This window comes from Thalassophryne amazonica, chromosome 8 (genome assembly GCF_902500255.1).
Source record: "Thalassophryne amazonica chromosome 8, fThaAma1.1, whole genome shotgun sequence".
Lineage (NCBI taxonomy): Eukaryota > Metazoa > Chordata > Actinopteri > Batrachoidiformes > Batrachoididae > Thalassophryne > Thalassophryne amazonica.
In genome coordinates this window covers 15,061,509-15,088,174 of record NC_047110.1, presented here as the reverse complement: position 1 = coordinate 15,088,174, position 26,666 = coordinate 15,061,509, and the positions used below count along the sequence as shown (strand labels likewise).

Sequence of the window (26,666 nt, the reverse complement as noted above, 5' to 3'; positions counted from 1 at the left end):
AATGTGGAAAAGCCAAATCAAATACCATGAGGCAGCGCTGTGGCGCATCGACTTCAAATTTTCAGTTTGTGGGGAGGGGTGTGGCTTTTTTTGTGTGTGGTTTTGTACCAGTATAGACCACAAAATAAAAGTCCCCTTTTCTTTCCTCGGGAGACTTCGGGACACAGAAATACAACATACAGATGTTGCAGCATCTCTAAAACATCACTTAAAGGACACAAACTTAACACCACAGTGAGATGTGACGGTCCGACCCAGCACCAACCCCGAGATAATAAAACAGGAAAATCCAAATGAAAGAACACGGGGGAAAGGAAAAAAGGAAAAAAAAAAAAAAGTGGCTGGGAGACAAATTAAAAATGGGGAAAAGGCAACACTGTTTCCCTCAGCGGGGTTGATACTTACGTACACGCTGTAAGACGATATAAGCAGGTCCAGGGTTTGGACTTTGGAGGATCACATTGGCCTCGGTGGTGAGTACTTCTTGTGCCGTGGACAATGAATGGAGCTGCAGCTTCTCCGGCTTACCTCTGCCGTGTCGAGAGATCTGACTGAATAATCTAGAGCCTTTTTTTTTGGCATTACCGTTTAACTCATAGCGAGCAAACGGTAGTGAGCATCACCGTTTGTCTTCCTGTGCTCTGCCCAGGCCTAAATTTAGTGGCTCACTTAGACTGACTCCCACCTCTTGACACTTTTCAACAAGTTTCCTCAGTTTATCTGTTTTACCTCCTTCAGCAGCCTCAAATAGCAGACGCTAGAAACAGGAGGGGAGGGGGCCAGAGAGGGGGTGGGGGGAGAGAAGGGAAGGGCAGCAGGTGAACAAGCTTCCACAGGGGGGGTGCCAGCAACAATAACACTAGAGTATTCAAGACCACTGCTGCAAAGAAAACCATGACGGGAAAAATAATATAAAATCTAGAGTCACTTTACAGCCTGCTAGTTATTTCATTCCCCCTGACCACCAGAGGGCAGTGCTGAACTATTCCATGCACCGCGGCTGAAACGCTCAAAATTTCTGGCATGCAGAAATTTCATGTCACTTGTGTGAACATTGCACAACCTATTTGAAAACACTGTGTGTCAATGTGTGTCACTGCGCACAGGGCATCTGAACAATTATGACAAGATGTTACATCAATAAACAATTTTACAGATAGATGATCTAATTCATGAGAAAGAATGAAAATGCAAATGTTTGAATGGTTTCAGCCACGTTCTGATGTGTCATCTAATATGAAATTAATATTATATATAGCGTGGCGTCAAGCAGGACAAAGCAGAAAGCATTGGCACAACGAATTGGGTGGCAGTGCGGGGATCAAATTTGTGCAAGTGTCAAGGTGCCTTTATAAATATATATTGTATTTGCACGTCAGAACATCCAGGGCGTTCCATACAAAATTATGCCTGAAAAGGGGGTGGGCGGATGCACAAAGGCACAGTCAGTATCATGTTTGTCAAATGCCCATTCCATATATTTCAACAAAATGTCTGATTTCATCACAAATAATTCACCTGTTTAGTCCCAGATAGTGCTAGATCAGTTTCACTGTATGCACAACTCTGGAATTGCAAACTTTCAACTAGGGCAGCGCAGTCTCATATGAACTCTGCGTGATATTGCAGAATTTGACCACTTATGGGGACAGCTGCTGTGATTGCAGTTGCAAAATATATACACAGCTTAACTTCACATGGGAAAATGGTGGACTGTTTTGTTTTCAGCTGCAATCACAGAAGCAGTCATGAAAAGTGCAGGTTTTTTTTTTTTGGTTCCCTGTGGAGAAGGGAAGACGAGGCAAATGGGAGAGGTTGTGTCGGTAAGTGTTAGCCTACACAGCTAACCAGAACAGCTACGTTCTCTCACATGCACAACTGCCTCAACACGTTTGAGCTCCAGGTCATAAACAAACTGCAACACATGTCCACTTTCCACTGCATCATCACTTTTTCTTTGTATTTTCACTTTGTTTGCGTGTAATTTGCCCAAAATCTCACAGAAAGTGCCAAGTTTCTGTCCCTGGAAGTAGAGAAATTACGTCGTGTGTCATATTTACCCCTTTATCATTATGCCATGACAGAAATTCACTATGAAACTTGCCTCAAAATATTTCAAATGTCAGCCTGCAAGTGACAACTGAGATTATTTCTCATACTAAGGCTTCAGTTCCAAAGCATGCAGACTTTAATCTTAAAACCTTAAGATATTTTTTTCTTTAACAACAGTGGCCCAAATACTCTGTCACAGTTTTAAATCTGAGTTATGTGTCAGCATGTCTTGAAGGTTGAAGAGAAACTAAGGGGTAAATTACATCTTTCCAAAGGTCAGCACACAGTGGAAGGTTTTGGAGAGCTTGCTGATATAGAAGTCGAACCTACACAGAAACAAACAAAAAAACATACAAATAACAAAAAAAAGGGGGGAGGGGAAAGAAAAAAAACAAAGGCCGAAGCATTGTGTCAGTTTAATGAAGGACAAAGACAAAAAAAGGAAAAATAAATAAAGGTGAAATGAAGTCAAACATTTAGTCTACACATTCAATCAAGAAGCTAAACCACCACATTACAGATTTTTTGTGAACTGTGACAAAAAAGCCTGTCAGGGAAAAGATTCAGTAAAAGCAGGTAAGAGTTATGTAAGATAATAAAAATTATACATGTCAGGCAAGGCGATTATAAACGATCCCAGTAACAATTAAAGTTTGCTTTAATGACAAAACGCTTAATACCGATATGGACTCAATTTAAGAACCTATCACACACCAGAAATAAAGCTGACAGCAACACCTGCAGTGTTTCAGGTTGCACATCAGTGTACTACGTGACAATTTTAAAGTGATGTCTGAGCTACTGTTGGCGACTTCAGAGAAAGCACTGGAAACAGGAGGGAAAAAAGGAGAGTGGAACTGATCAGGGGAAAGAAAAGCCACATTGTTGACCAAAAAAGGAACCTCATTAAAGCCCTGGTCCCACTGAATAATAAAGCCATGAATAATGAGCCACATATGTATTTGTCAGAAATTTCAGTGATTATTTGAGTGATGAGCCACATATATGAACACTGTGCAAACAATTAAAAACACTGCATGTGACTGACTGCATCAGCAAACACAGAGCAGCTCATCTGATTGATTATAACGAGAAGTAAATCTATCAAACATACTTTTACAGCTGGTCATAAGGAATGAACACGCAACTGTTTTACCAAGCCATTACAATATAAACATTACAATTAATTACCTTTTAGACTGTTCCAAATATGTTCTCCACCTCATGAAGCGCAGGAGAGAGGGGGGGAAAAAGGCTTCAACTGAATCGGTGCTCTGTGATTAGATAAGCAATGAGAGGTGTTTTCAACAGGAATTTTCTGAGAGAAAATGATTAATTTACTGCGTAATAATTATTTTATGTATGCAGCGTCCAGCGCATAAAGCACAGCATCCAACAGAACAACGCGGGTGGGTTTTTCACGACGACGTGCATGAGAGTGCGGAGCCAAAACAGCCGGTCCTGTCCTCGTAGCCACCAGGTACTCCAGATAATGGGCTTCTAACAGCCTCGTCCTAACCACTAACATGTATCTAACATCCTCGTTTGTCCTCATAGTAAAAGCCCATTTACACGAGCATACCTTTGTTTCACGCAACAGCACGAACTGTGTCGTGATGATCCCACCAACTGTGTTCACAGGTGAATGCCATTCTTTGTTCTATCAGCTGCCACGCGCTCTGCGCTTGACGCTGCATATATAAAATAATTTTGTGGCGGATTAATCATTTTTTCAGCAAATTGGCCATTGAAAACTGCTCTAATCACTTCTTGAATCACAGAAGAGACTGCAGCCGGAGCCGTTCATGCATGCATGCACGCACGCCTAACAAGCCGCAGAAAGCATTTTGAGCTGTCTAAAAAGGTAATTATTTGACTTGTTTACATCATCATGGCTTGATAAAACAGTTGCGTGTTCTTTTCTTCTTGTGTGGAGCTGTTAAAGTATGTTTGTAACAGATTTAACTTCTTGTTATAATCGTTCAGACGAGCTGTGCTCTGATGCGATCCGTTGACGTCACCACTCGCTCTGTTCACTGCTTGTTTACTCCACGTTTTGTTGAAGACTAGATCGCGCCACATAGCACAACATTTGTGCGTGAAAGATTTTTTGAACAATTCAAAAGTCTCTGTGCGTAATAGCACACACCGGCGCCCCTCTGGCGTCCTGTCTGCACCAAGACGAGTTTACGCTCCAGCACGACACAGGTCGTGATGTGTCGTGAAGCAAAGGCATGTTCGTGTAAATGCCCCTTAACCCGTCCACAAACTACCCCGCACTGTTTTTGCTAAATTTTTAGCTTCTAAAAATTAGTGCCACGCTCAGAGATGTGCCTTGTTAGCTGAACATTCTGCCTCTAAGAGCCTCTCAGAGCCACTATTCTCCGACGATTGTTGAGTAACTTGACTTGTTCAAAAAAACAAAACAAAAAAAATGCTCCGTGGCTCATTATTCATCGTTCATTATTCGGTGGGACCAGGGCTTCAGGGTCATAGCAGCATGAACAGTTTCAGCAGGATGAAAAATAAAGACATGCAGTCTGTGCTGTGTCAACAGATCACGAAAATGTATAGATTCAATTAGACAGAATTTTATAGATCCCTTGGGAAGACTCCCTTAGGGAAATTGAGGTTCCAGCAACATTGTATCACAGCACAGAGGGTAAGAAGCACACAGAGTATCAAAAGTGAAACTAAAAAAGAAAAACAGTTTGCAAATATAAATATGCGCTGAAGTCACCATTAAACACAGAAGCAAAATTAAATTCCTCCCTCACCGTTCACAATAATACTACACTGCTACCACAATAAAATATTTGTGCAGCAATCTTGACCCTCATATATAAAGTGATTCCCAAAATAAAAAAATCCAAGTAAATAAATGCAAAAATTGTGTGTTTAATTTATCAACACTCTGACTTCCTCAGGTTTCACGCAGTAGGGATACCCTTCAAAATAGAGCATGATTAAAATTACATCGTAATAAATAGCAATTTCATAAATACTTTTTGCCACAAACAGAATGTTTGTTCTGTGATTAACAACAACAAACAGCTGACAGTCTATAGACTGTCTATAGCAGGACTTAGACTATAGTTTAAGTCTATAGCAGTCTATGCTGCTATAGACTTAGACTGCTGGGGGGTTCCCATGATGCACTGAGTGTTTCTTTCTCTTTTTGCTCTGTATGCACCACTCTGCATTTAATCATTAGTGATTGATCTCTGCTCCCCTCCACAGCATGTCTTTTTCCTGGTTCTCTCCCTCAGCCCCAACCAGTCCCAGCAGAAGACTGCCCCTCCCTGAGCCTGGTTCTGCTGGAGGTTTCTTCCTGTTAAAAGGGAGTTTTTCCTTCCCACTGTCGCCAAGTGCTTGCTCACAGGGGGTCGTTTTGACCATTGGGGTTTTTACGTAATTATTGTATGGCCTTGCCTTACAATATAAAGCGCCTTGGGGCAACTGTTTGTTGTGATTTGGCGCTATATAAATAAAATTGATTGAATTGATTGATTGTTAACACTTTGTTCATCGGTAAAGCTAAAAAAAGAAAGAAACAAAGAAAAAAAAAAACACGAACAAGCTTTACTTTATATTTAAATTAAGCTTCCTATACTGGCATCCACAATTCGTTTAAGTTGTTTAAGAAAATCTTCAAAATATTTTCAACTTTATTTCTGTATTTATCCATCTCTTGAAGGAAACCAGCTTTAGACCCTGAAGCCTCCATCACTAACTCACCTCGGATCGCTCCTTTAGCTCCTTCTCCACCGCTATCACTCTGCCGAAAGACACAGCAGAAACACTGTGAGCTTCACTTCTGCAAAAACAACTGAGGACACCAGACGCCAGCTAGCGGCTGAATAAACTAGCAGTGGGTGGCTTTACAACTCCGACAGCTTTGTGAACATCTTCCATCTCTGCAGTCAGTCCATGTTAAAATAAGTGAATATCGCACTGATTCTGTTGGGATACATATTGGGACTTACATCTTCCAGCTGGCCAAACACTTTGGAGAGCTACTACTCAAAATCCTGGCCTGGAATTTCAGATGCTCTATGATTCCATCCTGCCACTCTTGGTGCACCAACCTGTACGGTAACAAATCAGCAGTAACACCATCGACTGAACGCAGCAACAACTGAACTGTTCAGTTCAACTGCCTCAAAACAAACAAACTAAACAAATGCTGTAGCTGCTACAGACCAACAGCTTACCAGCTACTCTCGTTTGTCAGGTGAGGAGAAAGACAAGCAAAAAAAAAAAAAAAAAAAAAAAACAACAACCCCGCAGGACAGAATCCCAAAATGATGATGACCTGTTAAAAGTGGCTTTACTGTCAGAAACGTCTCAACTTCATTTGCATGCAGTGGGGCTGAACCTTGCGCTAAGTGTGTGGGGTCATTCATGGTGTCGTACCTCAGGCCCAGGTCAGTGTTGTTGGGCATAGCATTTCGCAATCTCTCCAGGACAAGTGCATGCTGGGACTCTGGCAGACAGCTCAGATAAAAAGCCACCACCTAAAGATCCAATAAAGAGCAAATAAACTCAACATTATTAAATTATGCACTCAGGTCAACGTGCCCTTTCTTGATTTCACCATATTTCCAGTAACTCAGCTTTTAAGGTACTTTTTTGTGTACTTCCCATGTGTTGCATATCAAAATGTTCACACAACATTCTCACCTTACAGAACGTGTTATATTTGTCTGGAACACTATGTAGAAATAAACTGGCTCTAAATAATAATGAAAAAAGAAATGTGTTTTTAGAAAATTCTTCAAATCTTTACGGAAACTAAACCGTTCTTCATGTGGATGAACTACAACCCCAAGTCCAATGAAGTTGGGACGTTCTGTAAAATGTAAATAAAAACAGAATACAATGCAAATCATCTTCAACCTATATTCAATTCAATACACCACAAAGACAAGATATTTAATCTTCAAACTGATAAACTTTATTGTTTTTGTGTAAATATTTGCTCATATAGAAATGATGCCTGCAACATGTTTCAAAAAAGCTGGGAGAGTGGTATGTTTACCACTGTGTTACATCACCTTTCCTTCTAACAACACTCAATAAGCGTTTGGGAACTGAGGACACTAATTGTTGAAACCTTGTAGGTGGAATTCTTTCCTATTCTTGCTTGATGTACGAATTCAGTTGGTCAACAGTCCGGGGTCTCAGTTGTCGTATTTTGCGTTTCATAATGCGCCACACATTTTCAATGGGCGACAGGTCTGGACTGCAGGCAGGCCAGTCTGGTACCTGCACTCTCTTACTACAAAGCCACACTGTTGTAACACGTGCAGCTTGGCATCATCTTGCTGAAATAAGCAGGGATGTCCCTGATGGCAGAATGTGTTGCTCCAAAACCTGGATGTACTTTTCAGCATTGATGGTATGGGGGTGTGTTAGTGCCCATGTCAGATGCTGGCTTTTGAACTTTGCACTGGTAACAATCTGGATGGTCCTTTTCCTCTTTTGTCCGGAGGACACGACATCCATGATTTCCAAAAACAATTTGAAATGTGGACTCATCAGACCACAGCACACTTTTTCACTTTGTGTCTGTCTGTCCATTTCAAATGAGCTCGGCCCAAAGAAGGCGGCAGCGTTTCTGGATGTTGTTGATGTATTGGTTTCAATTTGCATGGTAGAGTTTTAACTTGCACTTGTAGATGTAGCGATGAACTGTGTTAACTGACAATGGTTTTCTGAAGTTCCCCTGAGCCCACGCGGTAAGACCCTTTACACAATGATGTCAGTTTTTAATGCAGTGCCACCTGAGGGATAGAAGATCACGGGCATTCAATGTTGGTTTTCGGCCTTGCCGCTTATGTGTAGAAAGTTCTCCAGGTTCTCTCAATCTTCTGATTATATTATGGACTGTAGATGATGGAATCCTGAAATTCCTTGCAACTGACTGTTGAGAAACATTGTTCTAAAACTGTTGGACTATTTTTTTCACACAGTTGTTCACAAAGTAGTGATTGTTGCCCCATCTTTGCTTGTGAAAGGCTGAGCCTTTTGGGGATGCTCCTTTTATACCCAATCATGAGACCTGTTTCCAATTAACCTGTTCACCTGTGAAATGTTCCAAACAGGTGTACTTCGAGCATTCATCAACTTTCCCAGTCTTTTGTTGCCCTGTGACAACTTGTTTGAAACGTGTTACAGGCATCCATTTCAAAATGAGCAAATATTAGCACAAAAACAAAAAGGTCTATGAGTTTGAACATTAAATATCTTGTCTTTGTGGTGTATTCAATTGAATATAGGTTGAAGAGGATTTGCAAATCATTGTATTCTGTTTGTATTGACATTTCACACAACGTCCCAACTTCATTGGAATTGGGGTTGTATTTTGGTGCTCAAAATGGGTTCACCGGGGTCTTTGGCTCAAAAAGCAGTATAATAAATGAGGAAAACTGTAGATATTTTTTTTTTAGTACACTGCTGTCTGTTACTCTACAGGTGCATTTCAAAAATTACAATATCATCAACAGGTCAATATTTTTTGTCAGGTATTTCAGAGTGAAAATTTTAAATAATCTAGTTTCAGTACATGGAAACTAAAATGTTTCAATGTGGATAATTACAGCCTAGTCTTGATCAAAGACAGCTACACCCCATACTTCAGAATAGCTGCACAGAGAGCAGTGGAACACCCCTGTAGTTCTTGCAATCCATTCCTTTGCAGAAAGGTACAATTTCCTTTACCCAGTAAGTTGAAATGATATACATTTCCCAAATGGAAGTCAAAATGGCTTACAACGCTTTCCCTTCAGCCAGAAGAGATCCTTTCAGTTCCACCCACCCTCATCTGTTTCACCACCATTAGACACAGGCCCCAAATCGTTATTTTGAATAAAAACTCCTAAGAAAATTAAATCGTCATTCAAATTAACTTCAAACATAGTTTGTAAAGTGCATTGGGGATTTGTTTGTTTTTTTAAGATACTGCAAATGGTGTATCAGAGAAGTTAACAACTACGGTTCCATGTTTCACATGTGAGAAAATACCTTTCCTCTGTGACACACAAAGATTTTCAGCAGAGAAAAATAACTGATGCACTGAATAGCACTTGGTGTTGGCAACCTTCACTCGGCTGCAAGTGACATCAATGATGTAGTCAAACAGCTGCACTGCACCAGGCCATCTGGTACACATACAGAAGGAGCTTAAGCCCCTTTCACACCGGGCCCACTTCAAGTTGCGTCGTGCGGCGTCATGACGACGCCACGTGGAAGCAACCCAGTGCTGAGATGAGGTAGCTCAATGCCAGAGCAGCACAAGGGATGCAAAGGATGAAGCGAATCGGACGCCAAAAATTAAACGTTTAATTTTTTTTGCATCCTGTGCTCGATGCAGAAATTAAGAGGCTTCAGCACAAGTCAGGGCAACACGACGGTATTCAACGTGACTGGAAGCCACACTCTCATAATACGTTACCCGACGCCAATTTATGATTCCTGCTGTGTTCCATTGTTCCCAAAGTATAAATCATGCAGGATTGTTTTTATACTGTGTACACAATGCAGCAAAACACACGCTCAAAAAGAGCAAAGAAAAAAAAATGCTTTTTGCAGCCTGACTGCAGCTGTAGCTACTCGCTCTTAAATTCTCTCACAACTGTGTTTAAATAAAGTCCACAAAAATCCTGCTCACAGACTGATTGTCAGAGACAGGACATGTCCACATTAAGTATAACTCCAGACATCTCCACATTTACACATGGACGGTTCATTCGCACGCGCAGCTCGCGGTCATAGGAGGAAAGATAAACTATAACAGGACTCAGATCACAGACCTGCAGCTCAGCACAAGAACAAATATAAACTAGAAGAGAAATCAGAGTGCACTGTCTGTCTGCAGCCAGACTGTGCACTCTGATTTCTCTGTGCATAGGAGGATCTGCAGGCTGTGTCCTCACCTCCTCTCCGCCCCCCTGTTTCGAGCACCTGACACAGACATTCCTGCATCGGCATGACGCCACATGAAGCAACTCGAAGCAGATCCGGTGTGAAAGGGACTTTAAACACTAGAGCCACACTTATCTTGCCTTGTTATGGAAGCAGTAACAGCTCCAGTACTCTGCTGGGTTAAAGGGAACCTCCAGCCGAGATGGGACGGTGCTCAAACAACGCTGAATCAAATCTGACAACTGCCTAGAGCTGGGGCCACGGGCCTGCTGACAGCTGCTGAAGAAAAGATAACTAGAGGAAGAGCAGGGGAAAAGAGGAAAAGAGACCTTTAAGCCCAACAGGTCAAAACACCTATATATATATATATATATATATATATATAAAGTAACAGTAAAGTTACAGTAAAGGAGCACAGAACTCAGAACTCACTGATTTACAAAATCATAATTTCAATTTAGTTCATTTATATAGCGCCAAATCACGGCAAAGTTGCCTCAAGGCGCGTCACACAAGTAAGTTCTAACCTTACCAACCCCCAGAGCAAGCACACAGGTGACAGTGGTAAAGAAAAACTCCCTCTGAGGAAGAAACCTCAAGCAGACCAGACTCAAAGGGGTGACCCCCTGCTTGGGCCATGATACAGACACAAATTACAAAACAATTTCCTAAACAAACATTTAGGAAATGTTGCCAGTGCACAGGACAGGATAATACTTTTGCAAACTGTTATACTGTATTTACAAAATACACTGGTGGACTCACATGACATTTTAGCATGTTACAATAATAAAAAAAAAAAAATCTTAAAAGAAGTTCAATACAGAATACAGCTGGTGAATTTTATGCATGTCACTTACGCCAGCCAGAGTTTGTGAAGTATGTCGAGCTGCATTGGTGTGCCCAGTGCGCGCTCAAATGCATCCACCGTCTCTTGCACAGTGCCATGAAGCCATTGCCATTGGCTGAAAAAACACAACACCAGTTGAGGTACAAGTGTATAATTTACAGGAAATGAGACAACAATGTCAGCTTTGCCAACCATTCTTTGTTCAAAAATGTTCATTTGATTTGTATTTACAATTAAGTTGCAATCTGGAGTTACAAGACTGAAAGGCCTGTGACCAGCCAAAGCTGAAGGTGTAGTCAAACTATGATGGACTAAGTAATACATAATTTGTCCAGTGGCAAATACTGCTTAATCAGTCTTCTGTGGATTAAAATTTTTTGCAAATTTATTAAAAATAAAAAAACTAAAAATCACATGCACATACAGTGAGGCAAGTAAGTATTTGATCCATTGTCGATTCTGCAAGTTTTTTCCTCAAATGCCAGGGACGGTGGCCAAGTGGTGAGTGCACTAGTTTTAATGCGGAAGGTTCCCGGTTCAAACCCCACCCCTGCCATATTTCTCCATGTAATATGGAGTTGTGTAAAGATGGGCATCTGATGTAAAACATGTGCCGAATCAACATGCAGATCCACCTCAGATTTGCTGTGGTAATCCAGATTAAAAACAAGGGAGCAGCCGAAGGGACGTACCATAAGATCTTTATTGTGTGGGATGTAAACATCTATATTAATAAACCGCTTATTAATGTTGGGGAGAGGGATCAGGAATACGTTAATCATTTTCCAAAGCTGTGGACTTTCTGCCAGCTCGGCTGTGCATGCACTTCTTCAGTGGGTTCAAAACCATATAGGGAAGAGACAATGGACACTTCGTCCTCAACTTAATTTTTTGAGAGATTGTCATTCTTTTTTTTTTTTAATCCAGATGTGAGTGGAGCCTGCTGTCTGTAGCAGAGCACAATAAGGCTGCAACCGATCTGATCCGGTATCAGGATCGGCTTCCGATACTGAGAATTCAAGTATTGGAAAATACTGATCCAACCCGCGACGTTTCCTGATACATGAGGAGCCACTGTGAATCCTCTCAACTGCTGCTGTTTCCTCTCTGCTTTGTCTGCTACCAAGTGTGAGGAGGGGAGGCGGGGAGGTTTCTGGAGCCAAGCCGTTTAAGAGAGCTCTCTTCCGCAGTGTTCTAGCTGCGGGCAGTGGCAAATTTCCGCCCGGCTATCAGGTTCAAATTGTCTGTTCATGGAGCATGGATTTTCAGAAAAATGAAGTGAATTGTTGCTGAAAAGTTTGCCACTTCAGCGTCCCGAGGCTGTGAAATGTTATGAAAAGCCAGCTCAGATCGCAGCTGAGGAGGACAGCTGATTCTGTCCACTATTGTTAGACTCGATTGGCTTTGCTCAAAATGTAAATGAGTCCACCCACCACTTTAATCATACCTTAGATCTTGTTCTGACTTATGGTATGGAAATTGAAGACTTAACAGTATTCCCTGAAAACTCCCTTCTGTCTGATCATTTCTTAATAACATTTACATTTACTCTGATGGACTACCCAGCAGTGGGGAATAAGTTTCGTTACAGTAGAAGTCTTTCAGAAAGCGCTGTAACTAGGTTTAAGGATATGATTCCTTCTTTATGTTCTCCAATGCCATATACCAACACAGGGCAGAGTAGCTACCTAAACTCTGTGAGATAGATTATCTCGTCAATAGTTTTATATCCTCTTTGAGGACAACTTTGGATGCTGTAGCTACTCTGAAAAAGAGAACCTTAAATCAGAAGTGCCTGACTCCGTGGTATAACTCACAAACTCGCAGCTTAAAGCAGATAACCCGTAAATTGGAGAGGAAATGGCGTCTCACTAATTTAGAAGATCTTCACTTAACCTGGAAAAACAGTCTGTTGCTCTATAAAAAAGCCCCCCGTAAAGCTAGGACATCTTACTACTCATCACTAATTGAAGAAAATAATAACAACCCCAGGTTTCTTTTCAGCACTGTAGCCAGGCTGACAAAGAGTCAGAGCTCTATTGAGCCGAGTATTCCTTTAACTAGTAATGACTTCATGACTTTCTTTGCTAATAAAATTTTAACTATTAGAGAAAAAATTACTCATAACCATCCCAAAGACATATCGTTCTCTTTGGCTGCTTTCAGTGATGCCGGTATTTGGTTAGACTCTTTCTCTCCGATTGTTCTGAGTTATTTTCATTAGTTACTTCCTCCAAACCATCAACATGTCTATTAGACCCCATTCCTACCATTAATTAATGCTTCGGTCTTAAATATGATCAATCTATCTTTATTAGTTGGCTATGTACCACAGGCTTTTAAGGTGGCAGTAATTAAACCATTACTTAAAAAGCCATCACTTGACCCAGCTATCTTAGCTAATTATAGGCCAATCTCCAACCTTCCTTTTCTCTCAAAAATTCTTGAAAGGGTAGTTGTAAAACAGCTAAGAGGAATGGTCTATTTGAAGAGTTTCAGTCAGGGTTTAGAAATCATCATAGTACAGAAACAGCATTAGTGAAGGTTACAAATGATCTTCTTATGGCCTCAGACAGTGGACTCACCTCTGTACTTGTTCTGTTAGACCTTAGTGCTGCTTTTGATACTGTTGACCATACAAGTTTATTACAGAGATTAGAGCATGCTATAGGTATTAAAGGCACTGCGCTGCAGTGGTTTGAATCATATTTATCTAATAGATTACAATTTGTTCATGTAAATGGGGAATCTTCTTCACAGACTAAGGTTAATTATGGAGTTCCACAAGGTTCTGTAGTAGGACCAATTTTATTCACTTTATACATGCTTCCCTTAGGCAGTATTATTAGACGGCATTGCTTAAATTTTCATTGTTACGCAGATGATACCCAGCTTTATCTATCCATGAAGCCAGAGGACACACACCAATTAGCTAAACTGCAGGATTGTCTTACAGACATAAAGACATGGATGACCTCTAATTTCCTGCTTTTAAACTCAGATAAAACTGAAGTTATTGTACTTGGCCCCACAAATCTTAGAAACATGGTGTCTAACCAGATCCCTACTCTGGATGGCATTACCCTGACCTCTAGTAATACTGTGAGAAATCTTGGAGTCATTTTTGATCAGGATATGTCATTCAATGCGCATATTAAACAAATATGTAGGACTGCTTTTTTGCATTTGCGCAATATCTCTAAAATTAGAAAGGTCTTGTCTCAGAGTGATGCTGAAAAACTACTTCATGCATTTATTTCCTCTAGGCTGGACTACTGTAATTCATTATTATCAGGTTGTCCTAAAAGTTCCCTGAAAAGTCTTCAGTTAATTCAAAATGCTGCAGCTAGAGTGCTGACAGGGACTAGAAGGAGAGAGCATATTTCACCCATATTGGCTTCTCTTCATTGGCTTCCTGTTAATTCTAGAATAGAATTTAAAATTCTTTTTCTTACTTATAAGGTTTTGAATAATCAGGACCCATCTTATCTTAGGGACCTCATAGTACCATATCACCCCAATAGAGCACTTCGCTCTCAGACTGCAGGCTTACTTGTAGTTCCTAGGGTTTTTAAGAGTAGAATGGGAGGCAGAGCCTTCAGCTTTCAGGCTCCTCTCCTCTGGAACCAGCTCCCAATTCGGATCAGGGAGACAGACACCCTCTCTACTTTTAAGATTAGGCTTAAAACTTTCCTTTTTGCTAAAGCTTATAGTTAGGGCTGGATCAGGTGACCCTGAACCATCCCTTAGTTATGCTGCTATAGACTTAGACTGCTGGGGGGTTCCCATGATGCACTGTGTGTTTCTTTCTCTTTTTGCTCTGTATGCACCGCTCTGCATTTAATCATTAGTGATTGATCTCTGCTCCCCTCCACAGCATGTCTTTTTCCTAATTCTCTCCCTCAGCCCCAACCAGTCCCAGCAGAAGACTGCCCCTCCCTGAGCCTGGTTCTGCTGGAGGTTTCTTCCTGTTAAAAGGGAGTTTTTCCTTCCCACTGTCGCCAAGTGCTTGCTCACAGGGGGTCGTTTTGACCGTTGAGGTTTTTCCGTAATTATTGTATGGCTTTGCCTTGCAATATAAAGCGCCTTGGAGCAACTGTTTGTTGTGATTTGGCGCTATATAAATAAAATTGATTTGGGGAAAAAAAAACTCCATTAAAGCCCTGTGCGTGAGTGTCACTGATGATACATTTAGAAATTTACGGTTGATTTTACAGTTGAAAGACTTCTTGTTTCCAAAAAGGTTAACGTTTAAGCACCTTGAGGCAACTTTGTTGTGATTTTGCACTATATAAATTAAATAAATTGAAACTGAAGTTTGCACAGCACAAAAAGAGCGAGCGAGAGAGAGAGATGGAGGGAGAGAGAAAGAGAGAGAGATAGAGGGAGAGAGAAAGTAAGCAAGAGAGCGAGTGAGAGTGCGAAAGAGAGCCAACGAGAGAAAGTGCAAACAAGAGACAGAAAGAGGGAGAGAGAGAACTTAATTTTTACTCTTAGCACTTGCTTTGACAATGTAAACATGCTTCCCATGTCAATAAAGGTCCACTGAAATTGAAAATTGAGAAGGAGAGACACACACACAGAGAGAGAGAGAGGACTTAATTTTTACTCTAACAATTGCTTTGACAATGTAAACATGCATCTCCCACATCAATAAATCTCCACTGAAATTGAAAATTGAGGAGAGACAGAGAGAGAGTGCCGTCTTTTCTCTTTAAGTCTATAAAAATAAGTCTACAAAAAAATAAGGGTACTTGATTCTTTCACCAAAACATCAAATCTAAGTTTTCATCTTAGATACACCTTCTGGCAAATTGTAGCTGAACTTTCAGGTCTCCTTTTTAAGAAAATCCTCATAAAATCAACAATAATGATAATATATTAAAGCAAACAGAGCTCTGGTATCGGATTGGAAAAGTATTAGTATCAGCAGATATCCAAATTCAGGTATCGGGATCGGATCAGAAGTGAAAAATTGTAGATTGTATATCCCTAAAGCACAAGGCTGTTTTAGCAGGCTGAACATGTAGCTGTATTTCTCTGACTCTACACTTTTCACCGTTATTGCATCTACAAAGACACATGAGCGTGCACCAAACTCTAACAGAGCATGGGCCTCTTTCAACAGGCTGCGTTTATGACTGAATGACAGGCCCACCTATCTGCAATCCCTCCACTCAGTGTGATTTTATCATGACTAGATCAAAATTAACACATCATCACTTTAAAAACCAGTCATCAAATCAAATCAATTTTATTTATATAGCGCCAAATCACAACAAACAGTTGCCCCAAGACGCTTCATATTGCAAGGCAAAGCCATACAATAATTACGGAAAAACCCCAACGGTCAAAACGACCCCCTGTGAGCAAGCACTTGGCGACAGTGGGAAGGAAAAACTCCCTTTTAACAGGAAGAAACCTCCAGCAGAACCAGGCTCAGGGAGGGGCAATCTTCTGCTGGGACTGGTTGGGGCTGAGGGAGAGAATCAGTCATAATGGAAAGATCCCACTTTTGTAGACTTTGCAATGAATCAGCAGTTCACACATGTTCAGTCAATACGGACCACAGATCAACCGTGATCCGTGACACCACCGCTTATTGTAAAATCTTGTCCACTTAAGATTCAATCACATTGTTTTATAAATATATACATTTTAAGGGTAAATGTAGGAGTGTAAATGGTGCAGCTCTAAATTAGAAGGGCATTTTTTTTTATCTTGCCTGGTGGCACATTAAATTACAAATATGCATTATCAGCTGCAAAGAGGATTTATTATTCTGAACTAATTATAAAAAAACAAGAATAATCCAAGATTCCTCTTTGATACTATGGACAAAGATATTAAGTTCTCAGCAATAAGCTGTTCACCAATCACATCCTAAAACGTGCAAGAATACTTTAGCAAAATAGAGAATAAAATACAGGATTTCAGGACAAAAATATCCCAGCAAACCTCGGTCAGTCACAATGATACAGTCAGTAAGTTAGGCATTAACTCGGATAGAAAACCAACATATACCATTTTGAAACTGCCAAGCTTGGAATGCTGTTGTAAATTGTGGCTAATGCTAAAAATGCCACTTTTCTATTTGATCCATTGACAAATTTAAGCATTGATCATGTTTATTATGAACCACCATCCTAAAAATTGTTCATCTGTCACTGACAACTCAGTCACTACATGCTTTAAAGCTGCAGTGATTAAACCGCTTCTTGAAGCCCCTTTCACACTGGGCCCACTTCCAGTTGCTTCCTGTTACGTCATGATGGCGCAGGAATTTCTGCGTCAGGTGCAAGCAGCAGGGGGCAGAGAGGAGGTGAGAACACAGCCTGCAGGTTCTCTGCACAGAGAAGTCAGAGTGCACAGTTTGGCTGCAGCCAGACTGTGCACTCTGATTTCTCTTCTAGTTTATATTTGTTCTTGTGCTGAGCTGCAGGTCTGCACGCTGTTCTGTTACAGTTCATCTTTCCTCCTTTGACCATGAGATATGCACGCGTGCGAGCAAACTGTCCGTGAGTAAATGTGGAGATGTCTGGAGTTATACTGGATGTGGACATGTCCGGTCTCTGACAATCAGTCTGTGAGCAGGACTTTTACGGATTTTATTTAGACATTTGTGAGAGAAGCTGCAGCTGCTTCGCAGTGCCTCTCTTCACCAGAGAGCTCCGCACACAGAAGGAGCTGCAGCTGCAATCAGCATTTTTTTTTCTGTGAACTTTGAGTACACGGTATAAAAACACTCCTGCGTGATTTATACTGCGGGAACAATGGAACACAGCAGGAATCATAAATTGGCGTTGGGTAACGTCGTCTTGTGAGGGTGTGGCTTCCAGTCTCGCTGAGTACTGTCCTGTTGCTCTGACTTGCACTGAAACCACTTAATTTTGCATCGAGCAGAGGGCGCAAACAAAAATTAAACATTTAATTTTTGTTTGCGCCCCTCGTGCTGTTGTGGCACTGAGCTGCATCATCTCTGCACTAGGTTGCTTCCACGTGGCGTTGTCATGATGACACACGACGCAACTGGGAGCAGCCCTGGTGTGAAAGGGACTTAAGAAACCCAAACTCTATCCTGGTTTGCTGGCTAATTAGAGCGTAACAATCCTACAGTTCATTTAAACCATAACTGAAAAAGTGCTTTCACAACAGCTTGTGTCTTATCTGGCTCACGATGATCTCTGAGCATTTTGCGGTTGGCATTTTGGGACTAATCACTCCACGGAAACACCACTTGAATGATCTTCTGCTTACAATAGAATCAGTGGATCAGCACTGGATAGGGTGGATCACTGCATGTTGTTCAGGCATGTGAGAGGCAAATAAAGAAAAATGCTTAAAATGGCTGGGGGTCAAAAGGGTCCTGGTTGAGGGTCTGGGGGGCAAAGCTGAAGGGTTTTAGCCATGCAAATGCTCCCCACCATTTTCTACAGTGAATGTGCAAGGAGAGATAGGGAGGATGGAGGCACCAGTTTACCCAACTCTTTACAAGCTGGACAAAATCTATCTTCATATGCCAGCAGCTTCTGCGCTGTTTGAGAGGGTCTTCTCCAAAACTGAAGAAGCTGAATGCTATTGAAATGATCTTGTTTTTAAATAAAAACCTTTGAAGCCCCAAATCCCCTTCATTTTGTACAACTATGATCATAACAGTCACTAGTTGCATTTCACAATATCTATCTCTATTACATACAGAATTTTATGATGGCACAATCACATTATTACACAAGTATATTATTAATTCCTTTAAATAAAAATATAGCCAAAAATTTCAAATGCACACACAGCCTTTATTATTTAACATACATAACAGTGCATGACTGTTTTATTGTTCCATGCAAGTGCTATGTTAAAGACTGGCCAGCAGATGTCCCCACATTTAATTGTATCGAATGCTTCCAAACACTGAACTATTTCAAAACAATTGCTTTATATTGATTCAGTGGTTCAAAACGCTTCAGTTTCTCCGTGACTAATAATTAGCAATAAAATGCATCATCGACCAGTAATTATAATCGCATGTGCACGGATAGACTTACAATCATGAAGACTTGCTAACCAGGACATTAAATAACATGCAACACGTCCTTTAAACACTAACTTACTGTAGAAAGAAGCACAGCAACTCGCCAGGTCTCACACAATACCCAGGCCCCACACAATACCCAGGCCCATGGCTACCTGATTACTGTTTTTCTGTCAATGTTCCTGGCATTCCAATCACCAGTTTTGTCACTTTCTATTTTCTCTCCACAGATTCTGACTAATTCTGTTTGGCTTGATGAGATTACAAAGCAAGGTTTTGATTTTTTTTTTTTTTAATTTGAGCACTTTTCAGTAATTTGCGCTCATTTACAGTGGCATTCAGATTAAAGACTGCACTGTTCTCTTTACCTTGTAATTACTAAAGACATAGCTGAATTTAATATGCAACATTTCTGTCTCTGCATGTTTGACAATTGTTTCTTGTGCTTTTAGTTTATTGGTTATATATTTTTTTTTTTAGTATGGACAGAGCACATGGTCACCCGACTGAGTCTCGTGTGCTTGAGGTTTCTTCCTATAAGCAAATTCCCAGAGTATTTCTTTACCGCTTTACCAATGTGCTTGTGGTTAGTCCTTCCTACTGTATAGTGCTTGGGGTGGCTTAAGTTGATTTGATCCTGTATAAATTAAATCAAAACTGAACAGAATTAAATATACTCTTGAAACAGCCAAAAAATAAATTGCAGTTCCTTGACTGTGGCTGATTACAAAACGGAGCACAATGCCATAGGAGAAATGTTAAATTGTTTGAGTATTTCATTACAAACACCTACAATAATATGGCTTGCTGTGTGGCGAAATGTCCTAATGTGTCTTCTAAGACATCTCTACTGCAATATTCATGCTGAGTGAAACTCTCGCATTTAATGTTTTACCCCTACGACGTTAGAACCACTGTGCAGTCACCAAAAATATGATTTAATAAACATCTGAACCGATGTTAGCCTGTTAGCTTGGGTGGATCGGTCTCAAAGCCACATTTTTGCAGGCTTCTTTTGTCAGACTGAGCCAGCCACATGCCACCCCTTTATGCATTAATGAGTTCATCATAAATCTGTGAGGCAGCTGCTGTCAACATGGCGATTCCCAGACACGGATGTCATACTGGCTGTTCCTGTCTCTATAGAAAAATCGATGGTGGCGTCACATAGGGTTAGTCCAGTATATATACAGTGTGTGGACTGAGGCTATGTAAAGAGCAAAGTTAAACAGCCTACACTCATGTTTCAATCTGTGACATCACATTTAAACAAATCTGCACATACCAGTGAACCAGATGGAGGTACGGCATCTGCTGGCTGAGCTGTTCCTTGAGTTCCTTTTTGACAATTGAGCCTTGCAGGATGCCCTCAGTAGGAAAGCCAAGGATGTGTCTGGTGGAACAGAAAAACTGAGGTCCTCTCCAAAAGTGCAACTGAGACGGTATTTGTTATGCTTTACAATATATTCACCAGAATTATGAATTGTGTACTTCAGTTCAAGGAAATAAATGATAAATGAGAAGGGCGGCAATGCTTTTTAGTTGCAGTTTCGTTCTATCACCAGATGCGGTGCATACGCACTGCCAGAGTTGTGCGTATACAGTAAAACATGTATAGAATGGATTCAGGTGGACCAGCAAATTTTGTCCATTATAGTCAAAATCTGCTATATGTATAAAACTGGCAAAAATCCATTACATGTACGTAATGGATTACACTGTTACAGCCAGGAGGCGCCAAATGATCTACCGGGAGTCCACAGCACCAATTTCTGCGTGTGTGTGTGTGTGTGTGTGTTCAGGTATGAACAATTATGCAATATAAACCACTATGTTACATTGTCATCAGTTAACATTGACATTAAAGTGGATATGACACTTAAAGACAACAGTCTTATTACCTGTAACAAAGGTTATATAATTCGGTCAACCTAAGTGTTTTGGGAAAATGGACGCAGTTCTCCCATTATATATAACATATGAACGTCCCACTGAGGTCCATCTGTTCCTGTTGTTAATCTAACAAAGACGTGAATCTACATTCTATGACGTCACGGCATCACGTGACCGCTGATGAAACGCTACCAGTGCGCTTTCCAAGAAACACACTTTTGAGAAACTGTACAAACTTTATTTCTCAGTGATAATTAAAACCACTTTCAACTTACTATATTGTATGTATATTTTGATATTTATATCAGTTTTACCTAATTTTTTAGGTGTCATATCCACTTTAATGTAGGTGACCGTGAACCCACCGCTACACTGTCATCTTCACAAAAACAACTTACAAAGACTTATTAAATCAAAACCTTTCCTGTCCAAGCAAATGGGGAGCTGGTTTGTAGTTAAGCCTGGGTCCCACCGAATAATGAACGATGAATAATGATTTACGCAGCACGTTTTCTTTGCTACGAGAGAGTTTCTTCAACTATCGTGGGAGTTTCGTGGCTCTGAGTGGCATTATCTTCAGTTAACGAGGCTCCTCTCTGAGCGTGGCGCTAATTTCAAGAAGTTCAAAATTTAGCAACAACAGCGTGGCACAGTTTGTGTACGAGTTACTGTGACGGCTTAGAGGGATGTGGGTGGTGCTTACGAGGCTGCTAAAAGCCCATTATCCGTGTGCCTGGCACCTACGCAGGACCTGAGAGGCTATTTTTGGAGTGGCTGCCCTCTTGTGTGCACAATTCCACCTGCTCTGTGTGCTGTATATGAAAATTATTTTGTAGCAGCATTTTCTGCCAAACTTTGGATGCTGAAAGCACCTCTAATCACTTCTGGAATCACAGAGGACTGTTTCATCTGGAAACTTTTTTCCTTTCTTTCCTGCTTCATATGGAATGTATTTTGAAACACTTAAGATACTTAGGATAACTATTTTTAATGTTTTTATAGCTTGATAAAACAGTTCCTAGCTGTAAACGTATGTCTATGGTTGATTTAATATCTTGTTAATGGATCACATGAGCTCCGCTGTATGTGCGCACTGCACACTGACTAAGTGACTCATCATCACGCTCCATAGGAGCATGTAGGCAGAACGCAAGCTCACAAAAGAGTGATTTTTCAGTCAATATTGGACGAACACAAAGTAAAAATTTGGATGACTTGCATAAAGTGGATGTGTGTTTAAAGCCATGGAAGAAATAACTCCAGTGAAGCCGCTAAAAACAGCGCTGAGCTGTGCGGCAACACAGGAGAAGCATGCAAAAGACCGATTTTGAAGACATAACACAAAGTTAAAAGTTGTATCATGGTGACTTGTAAGCTGCGGAATTTTATATATATATTTGTTTTTATTTTTTGGAAAGTGATCCACAGGTGTATTTAAGCGGCCACCTCATTCTGTATGCAGAATGGCACCGCGTGCAAAAGATCGATTTTGCAGAAATAAACAGACGAACACAAAGTTAAAAATGATCACGGTGTAAATATGACTGTGTTTAAAGTCAGGGAAAAAATAAAGCCAGCAAGCCATGGATGGAATTTAAGCCAGTGAGACGGAGCACAAAGGCGGCTGTCCAGGAATGGACAACAGCGGCGCACGCGCAAAAGAGCGATTTTGCAGAAATAAACGGAAGAACATAAAGTTTATAGTGGGATCATGGTGTGTGTTTAAAGCCACAGAAGAAATAAAGCCAGTGAGCCGCGGAGCCAGCAAGGAGCACAGAGGCGGATCTCCAGGAACCCGTGGTTCGGTTCTAGCTGGTCTGGTGTATTACAGGTGGACAGCAGCCTGGCGCACAGTGCACAACCGCGGGACTGTACAGGAGCGTCTATTTTTGGACTGCATTTAAAAAAATGTGACATCTTTAAATGCTGCTGTGAATTGAAAACCCACACTTTAAAGGGACCAGGTGTGGGAGAGCTGGAGGTTTGGGGCAAACCCATGCCTAAACGTGCACCAACATCGCATTGTCATGGCGCTATCACGGCACTACGTGGCTTAGTATGGCTGATGGGAGCCATTCGAGGCTCTAATGACAAGTCGGTCGTGGCTCACTAGAGGAGAGGAGCATGTGTCATGTGGCAGGGCACATGAGGGGTACAGAGAGGCACCTTCATAGCGTCTACGTGATAGATGAAAACGTGGGTCATTCTTCGAATAATCACTGACACACCCATGCGTGGCTCATTATACATCCTTCATTATTCGGTGGGACCCAGGCTTTACATTTATTTGCTATATAGCATCACATTTATCAGGCTACTCGCTGGGTTTGAATCTTAACTGGTAGTAAACCTTGATTTGAGTTTAACTGAACCTACCGTAGAACATCCACAGGTTTCTGCTGGCTCTGCTCATCCTCACAGAGGGACAGGATGAATCCACGAAACAATGGTGCAATGGCACCAGACTTGTCCTGTAGACAATTGGAGCAAAACCCCAAACTTAAAACATCAGCAATTCAGCGAAAAACATGCTCAGATTTATAATGTGACAATTATTGCAGTTTGAACAGTGCTTGGAAATGCAAAAAAGAAAAAAGTGCTGTTAAACCACAAAACGTAAGTGGAGTGTTTCGGGGGGGACAAAGCATTTTGGCTGGGAGGGCATTCCTGTGAAATACTAGAATAGACAGTTAATGTGTTCACACAGCCAGACCACCTGTGTACATCAGGCTGTATGTATGGTTTGGAATCTCTCAGATAAATCCCATTTGATTACCTCAGAGGTCATCAATTCCTGTTTTCAATTCCTGCATGTTTTTCTGTCAGTTCCACACTGCATGAAACATTTGACTGTATATACTGGGCAAACCCTCCATGACGTCACCAGGCACTACTCCTTTTACTCCAACAATCATAACTCCCATACCAGAATAGATTTATTTCTATTATCGACACAAGGTACCCAGAGAGCTTTAGAATCTATTTACTGATAATACTCCCAGATCATTCGCAATTCTATTCCATTTCCAGAGAAAATGCAAAACTTGGACAGGTAACGCTTGAAACCAACCCTTTAACAAAAAAAAAAAAAAAAACAACTGACTTCTGCAAGTTTATTGGGGAGCAGATGAAATTATTTTGTGACAAATTGTCGTTCCTCTCCCAACAGTTTTGTACGTTAAAACTTTAAGAGGACAGATCATTTCTTACACAAAAGGACTTGAGAAGAAATATTCTGCAGAATTAGAAGCGTTAGAAAAATACATCCTTCAGTTCTAAAAGAAGTTCCAATGATCTAGGGATAAAAATGTGTACAGTGTGTTCGTTAACCCTCTGGGGTCCGAGCGCATTTTTTGGACAGTTCACTCGCCTGGCATAAATGTTTTATTATTGCTGTTAACAGCTCTCCCTGCATCTTACAATCAAGTTTTATGTCTTTTTTTTTCTTTTTCAGGACAACCTGTGCTTTCATAATATATATGCTTTTGTTGTGTTTTATAAGTGTAATAAAGGTTTACAATCAGAAATAAGAACGGAAAAAGTAAAGCAGAAAATTTTCCACACACATTTATTCAAAACACACAGCAAACTATAATAAACAACTGTTTTGACACTTTATAAAGGTAAATTGAGGTCTTGTGTGAAAGACTGTACAACAAAAAGGTTCAAACAATAAATACAAATGCACATTTTGAACAATATATACAAAATGGTCTATGCATTTTGTTTGTCTTCATCTCAAAGCAATTTCTGTCTGCTATTACACAAAGGTTACATCACAAACTTCTACTTCACCTGTGTTTTGGAGTGTTCTGTGCTGCTCCTAAAGCAGCTTTCATTCACACTTTGGCTCCTTACAGTCTGAGGAACGGACCTCCCCCTCGCTCTATTGATATGGTAAACAGTGCTTTATGCCGAGAAAGCAACAGAGTTAGCCAGTAACATTCACATACAAACTAGTGGGGCAATCCTGATAGTTACACACTCTTTGTCTGAGCACGTGAGATTGTCATTAGAGGCTCTCCATCTGCTTTCACTAATCGCTGTGCGTAATGGCGGAGGGCGCACTGAAGCCCAATAGTATGTACTCACTGGAGCACCCAGGAGGCTATTCAAAAGGGCCAAGTAGTAACATATCACTCCTGAAAACGATCTTTGGCTGGTGAGGTAAATCTGCCCTACGATTGGATTTTGGAAAACCATGTGACGGTGAACCAATTCTGATTGGACACTCACACTGCGCATGTCATCACACGGCTTCTGTGAGGAGTACAAAGATGGCTGGCTCGAAAGTCCGCGGAGTTAACTTTTCAGCAAAAAAACAAACAAAAAAAAACAAAAAAAAAAGTAAGTTTCTATCTCATATCATTAAAAAGTTATTTACAGTTTAGTCTTAGCCGTCGTATACAACGGCGTCGGCCCCGGAGGATTAATAAAAAAAATTAACAATACATTCTGTACCTATAAGACTGACAGAAACATTCTGAGAATGAAACAAAGATGCAATGAACTGGGTGAGCAAGCTCACAAAGTCCTGGCCTGGTAATTGAAGGCGGAAGAAAGTTCAAGAACAATTAACTGTATTCAAAATGAGGCTGGCAACACCACACATAGCCCAAAAGAAATGACACTTTAAACAATTCTATGAAAATGTATATAAATCTGAATTGCTAAAATAAAATAGATGCCTTTTCTATCTAATGCTGAACTGCCCAAAATGGATCAACAGGAACAGAAGAATCTAGACCTTCCTAACTTGCCCTAATTTCCTTACCATCTAATTAGTCACCAGGGGAGGATGGTTTAAGGACTTACAGTAGTGTTCAGAATAATAGTAGTGCTATGTGAATAAAAAGATTCATCCAGGTTTCAAAATATTTCTTATTGTTACATGGGAAACAAGGTACCAGTAGATTCAGTAGATTCTCACAAATCCAACAAGACCAAGCATTCATGATATGTACACTCTTAAGACCATGACATTGGGCTATTAGTAAAAAAAAAAGTAGAAACGGGGGTGTTCACAATAATAGTAGTGTGGCATTCAGTCAGTGAGTTTGTCAATTTTGTGGAACAAACACGTGTGAATCAGGTGTCCCCTATTTAAGGATGAAGCCAGCACCTGTTGAACATGCTTTTCTCTTTGAAAGCCTGAGGAAAATGGGACGTTCAAGACATTGTTCAGAAGAACAGTGTAGTTTGATTAAAAAGTTTATTGGAGAGGGGAAAACATATATGCAGGTGCAAAAATTATAGGCTGTTCATCTACAATGATCTCCAATGCTTTAAAATGGAAAAAAAAAAAAAAAAAAAAAAGACACGTGGAAGAAAATGGAAAACAACAATCAAAATGGATAGAAGAATAACCAGAATGGCAAAGGCTCACCCATTGAACAGCTCCAGGATAATCAACAGATCAGCAGATGCTACTATTGTTGTGAACACCCCCTTTTCTACTTTTTTTTTTTTTTACTAATAGCCAAATTTCATAGTCTTAAGAGTGTGCATATCATGAATGCTTGGTCTTGTTGGATTTGTGAGAATCTACTAAATCTACTGGTACCTTGTTTCCCATGTAACAATAAGAAATATACTCAAAACCTGGATTAATCTTTTTAATCACATAGTACTACTATTATTGTGAGCACTACTGCAATCAATGGAGTGTCCAAAACTCAGAGCCTCCCCGATTCATTCTCTATGGCTATAATTACGGTACTTCATAAGAAAAATAGAAACCCCTTAAAATGCTCCGACCAATGTCACTAATGAACTCTGATTATAAAATTATCTCCAAAGCCATGATCAACAGGCTAAGTGAGCATTTATCAAAATGATAGACCCAGACCAGACCAGTTTTATTATAAAAAAAGATCCTCTGAGATTAAGCTTTGTAGGTTACATAATATTCACTTG

The 26,666-nt window shown here is 40.5% G+C and overlaps 1 protein-coding gene across 1 annotated transcript in view; it reads right to left on the bottom strand.

Moving 5' to 3' along the window:
* Nucleotides 1-568: 568 nt before the first annotated feature.
* LOC117515275 (zinc finger C3H1 domain-containing protein-like) overlaps nt 569-26,666 on the bottom strand; it is an 88,027-nt gene continuing 61,929 nt past the window's right edge. Inside the window, 9 exon segments of the mRNA XM_034175760.1 lie at nt 569-757; nt 2,316-2,378; nt 5,791-5,830; nt 6,039-6,140; nt 6,469-6,569; nt 10,119-10,272; nt 10,839-10,943; nt 20,143-20,250; nt 23,127-23,221. Of these exon segments, the coding sequence (XP_034031651.1) occupies nt 620-757; nt 2,316-2,378; nt 5,791-5,830; nt 6,039-6,140; nt 6,469-6,569; nt 10,119-10,272; nt 10,839-10,943; nt 20,143-20,250; nt 23,127-23,221 (906 nt within the window). The 3' untranslated portion in view covers nt 569-619.